The 6,000-nt window shown below is 37.8% G+C and overlaps 1 protein-coding gene across 5 annotated transcripts in view; it reads right to left on the bottom strand.

Moving 5' to 3' along the window:
- tnr (tenascin R (restrictin, janusin)) overlaps nucleotides 1-6,000 on the bottom strand; it is a gene marked incomplete at its 5' end in the record, with an annotated part of 189,852 nt that overhangs the window by 28,773 nt on the left and 155,079 nt on the right. For all 5 annotated transcript variants that reach the window (XM_014031472.1, XM_014031503.1, XM_014031494.1 and 2 more), the window contains 2 exon segments: nucleotides 516-659; nucleotides 3,392-3,511. In XM_014031472.1, the coding sequence (XP_013886926.1) occupies nucleotides 516-659; nucleotides 3,392-3,511 (264 nt within the window).

Below are 6,000 nucleotides of genomic sequence, written 5' to 3'. Positions count from 1 at the left end.
GTCAACATCTTTGCATTAAAGAAAATCCTTTGCCATTTGTGGTTTAGAGTGCAGAATGGAGTTGTGATTGGGAAACAGTGAACTCATAAAAGGAAAGCATCAGTAATTTTATAGACTTTAATTAGATTAGAGGATTTCTTTCCTATGCTGCACTGTTGTTTTCATGGCTGCACATGATTATAGGGTTAAACGATAAAACATGAGGGTCGGGGTTGTGTTCATGCACTAAACAGGTAATCATCTTTGAAGCAGTGATCACAAACACTGCCAGGAGTCCCCACTGGCACACAGTTTTTTTTCTTTTGTTTTTGTTTTTTGGGGGGCGGGGGTGCAAATTCAATTGTGCAATTGTAAACTGATTAGTGCAAACACAGTGTGAACATCTGCATTGCACACAGAAAGGACTACTGTAAGTCAGGCTCAGATGAGTATCCTGCTGGGATTCAACAGTACTAACCATAGAGATGCTGGGTAACCCCCTGTGGTGAGGCGAGGTGAGTAAGAAGAAAACCTACGTGTTTGGAGGTTGGTGATGACAGTGCCGCTTGTGAGGGGTCCTTTCGTTGCATACAGGGATACCGAGTAGGTTGTGCTTGGCTTGAGATTGGAAAGCTGGTGCTCCTGCTTGTTGCCTTCCACCAGGAACGTATCAGCTGTCACTGGAAAACAGAAAGAAAACAGACCCGATTGTGCATAATCATTATAATTTACATACCTGAAGAAATTATTGGGGTTTAGGTTTATATAACTGATTTAAATTACATACACATGGTATAGTCATGATAGAACTGTGATGATTGTTAAATGTGACTGTTTTGTTTAACTTGATTTTTAAATTAATAGCTGCATGCCTGAAAACAAAATCAACACATAACTGAACTTTTAAGTCCTCATTAGGTTTTTGATGTTTAGGGGCACGGCTTCTAGTGAGAAGAGGGACCCTCCACTGATGACATAATCAATAGGTGGAGCCATGCCTCGGAGCCGTTGTTAAAACCAAATGTACTTCCTTATTTTCGGCCTGAACTCTTGGTCACTTGATTAAACCAGACTTCAGCAGARAGCGCTCTTTTGGTTTTGTATGGTTTCTCCTTAATAATCTTTTCCGTGCATTGTACATTCTCCGTATGGTTTAAGCACACATCCTGGTAACGAACACACATAACACTATTCTTTCATACCTTTAGTCAAAAAAAAAACTGCATCCAAAAATGTAAGACTCGTAGAAATGTGGCAAAAAAGTATCTCATAGTCATAACTACTTGAGCAATTTGATGTTGATTCTACGTTACTTTGGCTTCTGGGGAAGAAATGTTCATAAGTATAAAATTGAACAAAAAGAAGCAGAGCAGTTGCAGTTTTGTGATTATTTGGCTAAGAAAAGCACAGCTTACTGGTTTATTATGTTTATTCTTGGCATCGGACCAGTGCATTGCCTTGACAACTACATCTACTTAAGTAAAATTCCTATACATAACAATTTTTTTAAATTATTTTACCACTATTTAACGAGGCAAGTCCCATTGAGATCACAGGTCTCTTTTGCAAGGGCAGCCTGGGCCTGAAGGCAACCTATTGTACACATAATTTTGGGTTGTGTGGGAAACTGGAGTACCCAGAGAAAACCCACGTAAGCACGAGGATAACATGCGAACTCCACACAGAAAGACCCCAGGTCCGAACCGGGGATTGAACCCAGGACCTTCTTGCTGTGAGGCAACAGTGCTAACCGCTGATCCGTCGTGCAGCCCATTTATTAYCTTATTGAGATTTGTATGAAATAATGTATTAAGTAGAATGTGGAACATGATTGTGAGACATGAAGTGAAGCAAAGAGTCAAACTAAATATGAATCTTTGTTCGCTTTTTTACAGTAGCTTTTCACAAAAAAAGAGTTCATTCCCATTTCTTTAGCTAAATCTTATAAAATCTCCAAAGGCAACTCAGTTTGACAGTCATGAAACATTATTTTAGTACAAACAAGGTGATTCTGTTCAACTATTGGCTTARAATTTGCCTTACATTTGATCACTTAAAGGGTACATTGCTCAGGCTCTCTGTTACGTCTTTGATAGCATGAATTGTGTCTCAGGTCATTGGTTGCGGCGCACACCGCACCCTACGTGGGCTGTAGGCCACCAGTGTAGGCTGCAAATAAACAGCTGTGAAATGACACAATCTAGTCTACAGAAGACGTGTGATTGCAGGACCATGTGCCACCTCGTTACCATGGCCATATGTTTTACATCACATGCCTTCAGTTGGCTTTTCACGGTATACATTTACACAATTCAATATTAAAACAATGTTACACATAAAAAATACACAGTCCATGACAGATTTCCAAACTCTGCCATTAAAAAATAAAATAAAATAAAAAACCTGCTGTCTTAATTTTTCCGTTTAGTTTGATGACGGCGCAATAAATCTTGAGGTATCATCTTCCGTGTTGGATTTTCGGATGCAGCCTACGTTTTTGGGCTTTTGTGGGTCGCATTTAGCCTACAGCGCGGCACAGCAAGCAGCATGACAAATGCGCCCTACGTTGGCTGCAACCCCTGAATTGAGACACAGCCACAGTTTCTATTTCCTAAAGGAAAGATTTTGAGATCCTGCTTATCTGCTGCATWGAGATTTTAAGGTTTGACATCTCTTTCTCTGTCCTCCACTTGTCCACCTCCACATTTTTCAGCACACACTGCGCAATATACTGTCATGATCAGGTACAAGAAGTGGTCAGAAAATGAGTGAAAAGAGCAGACAAAATAAAAAGAAACCATTTCATGAACAAAAGATTAAAAGGAACCAAATGTGAAAAAAAATGGGGATGGATAGACAGACAGACGATAGATGGATATTCCAATATTTCACTATAATCTGATCAGAACCATGAGGGTTTGTATTTCATGTCTGTGTTCTTTTTCTCAGTACGAATCTAATTTCTAATGCAGTTCAATACTCAGCAGAGTTTTTATTTATCGACCTGCAATGACGACATTAACATTCACGGGAATTTGTCCAAATCTTACATCACACTTTTCACCATCCTTGTTGGTGCTGCTTTCCAAAAGCATCTCCTGCATACACATGCTGTTTCTGTATCTGAGGTGATCCAGTTACATCCCACTCAGCCCGGTGTCATTCAACACATTCACTCCAGCTGCTGAGTGATGCTGATTTTTCTGTATAGCTCAGGGGCAAGGCTTGTTGTGTGTGATCACCCTTTATGTAAAAGAAGAATGCCTCTATTTTAAGTAAGTTTACAACAAAGAATTATGATTAAAAAACCAAGCTTTCCAGGTGACTAAAGCAGAATAAAAAGTGTCCTTTCATGATTGCGATTTCACTGAAACAATAGCAAGTGACTGAAATGAAATGATTGACAACTCACGCTGGTTATGTGTGACAGTCAGCACGTAGTTGTCCACGATGGACAGGGGAGGAATCCACCTCAGCAAGGCTCCTTGTGGAGTGATGTTGAGGGCTGTCAGCTCAGCAGGCATATCCATCGCTATTATTTCAACAAACACAAAACAACATAAACTCAGTGCAATAACCTGTTTTAAAGGGAAGACAAATAAAGACAGACAATCTATAATTAATGGGTACGCAAGTCAACATGTTTGTTTATGTAAATGCAACAGTACTGTAGYTGAAACAACAAAAGATTTGACTTTTTTTTCCTGAAAAAGGTTTGTAAGCTACCAAAACATTTCTCAGTTGAACACTAAATTATACAGTTTATTTTCAGACCTACCCCACATTGGATTGCATACCAAGCTTCCTAATACAGCCTCTAAGATTCAGTAAATTCCCAGCAAAAAAAAGGCTTTTTGAAAGTCAAATATRGACAGGCTCAGATAATCTCCTTAGCCAACTGTTTCCTCACCCTTTTTCTAATTCCACTTTCAGACTGCTGGACATGCCAGAATTGAGTTTGAATCTAATTATACCTTTAACCTCAGTTTTTCAACCCCAATTGCCCTTCAGGCGTGTTATTTGGGCACAGAAAGCATGGCGGGAGATCACAGAACACACAGCGTTCTGTCCAGATCAGGTGATTAATAATACCCTTATCAAAGCRAAAAAGAATTGCCCTCATTAGCACACAGAAGTGAATTAGTGTCATTCCTACTGTAGCAACGGATGGAGAAACSGAAATAAAATCATTAGGTTAATTGCAAAATGATGTAAGGAAATCTGATGGAGGCCTGCTGAGTTCATTTGATGAGCGATAGAGATGGAGCAAAAAAAAAAAATCAGTCCAATAAACAGTTCATCCTCTTTTATCAGGGCTTGTGATAATCCAGTTATCACTGTCCATCTCCTGATTGGATCAGTGAATCCCAGACTGAACTGATGCTGTCATATATGTATTTAGGAAAAACCCATTAATAAAATATCCACTTATGGGTTTTGCTTTTTATTATTCAGAAAACAAGATAATCAAGATAACAAAATAAACTGAATTAAACTAAAAGCATTTTGCTGCATGATCCACTTCTGAAGCAATGTTTCAGTTTTTTTTCCCAGCTCAGACACACTTTCTGTCAGACAGCAGCATGTTTATTTCAGCTTCCTGAATGATGAAAAGAAAGCCTTTGGTCAACATCAGCTATAAAGCCCCTTTAGACTTGTGTCTGAAGGGTTTCACTTGAGATAGAAAACACATGTTTGTATTGGGTTCGGCAACAAAATAATAAAATCTGGATGCTTGATCTTGAAGTTTAAAAAGGAAAAAAAGGTCCTGAAATTTTATCAAAGAATTATCTAAAAAAATGACAAAGTTGCCACAAKAAGTGCCAGTTATTTTCAAAGTAAATATTTGTTTAAGCTGTATTATTAAGGATTTTAATATTTGCTCTAACAATTTGATTACTTTTGTATTTTAAAAAACAGAATAACTAATGATGTTCCTGTATCATGCTCATTTTCTCCATTCAGTCTGCCACTCACACCTGTTGCCAATCACAAATCAGCTCAGCTGCATCCACCTCATCAACCTCTGCTTTACATATTCAGCTGCTTGGTTTAAGTTCAGGTTCCTGTCACAACTGTCTATGTGGTTCTTTGTGCTTCTCCTGTGTTTTGCAAGTTTTGTCAGCTTTTTATTTTGTTGACTATTTCATCATTTTGAGTCCTCATTTATCGACATTCTTGGTCCWACACTAACCCTGCCAAACACACTACCTGTCACTTATAATATGGCTATAGCTGAGCTTTAGAAATCAGGTCAATGGCTAACATACAAACCTAATATTGTTTGCTTGTTGGCATTTTGTCAATACCTTTTAGCAATCCAATGCTCATACACAGTCAAATTTACAATATATATATAACTGTGTTTGTTAATCAGCATTTAATATTTTCAGGCTTGGATGATACTGATTACCTAAAAATTGCATTAATTGGCCTGATTTCTCAGACGACCAATAAATCAGTCTACCTCTGTTACACACGAGAGGCACATTAATATGAGAAAACTCCCATGAGCACCTTTGTATTATTTATTAGGTGTGTTATTGAAACTCTGGAGTACAGGGATTTAAACAACTTCCTTCTGAGTCATGCTGACATTTGCAGGATCAGCCTGTAACCTCTGCTTGAGCTGAAAGCTCAACAGAGGAAAATACACTCTGTAAATATAGCAGCATTTGAAACTATTACAAAGACTGTTAACATGTTGGCATTAAAACAAGCTGCTGTTCAACAAATATACAAATAATATTTTAAATTAAAAAARTATATATTTCATGTCCGCTTGCTTAGCTGATAAAAACACAGCACAGTGGACGTTGACAACCACAATTAGCTTAAGGGTTGTTTTTGATTGACAGACGCATCATTTAAGTGTATTTATTTATTTATTTAATACCACTGTAACATTTTAGAGTTCTAATTTGTTGGGAGCAAAGTTCTCCTTTTTCAGTTTGTCTTTAATTGCTTGATTTGCCTTTAAATGTCTAAATCATTTTGAGAAACCAATGAAAAAAAGTTGCA

This window comes from Austrofundulus limnaeus, unplaced genomic scaffold (genome assembly GCF_001266775.1).
Source record: "Austrofundulus limnaeus strain Quisiro unplaced genomic scaffold, Austrofundulus_limnaeus-1.0 Scaffold6, whole genome shotgun sequence".
Taxonomy (NCBI): domain Eukaryota; kingdom Metazoa; phylum Chordata; class Actinopteri; order Cyprinodontiformes; family Rivulidae; genus Austrofundulus; species Austrofundulus limnaeus.
Note: the sequence above shows the minus strand (reverse complement) of the source record. Positions and strands in the feature narration are given on the sequence as shown.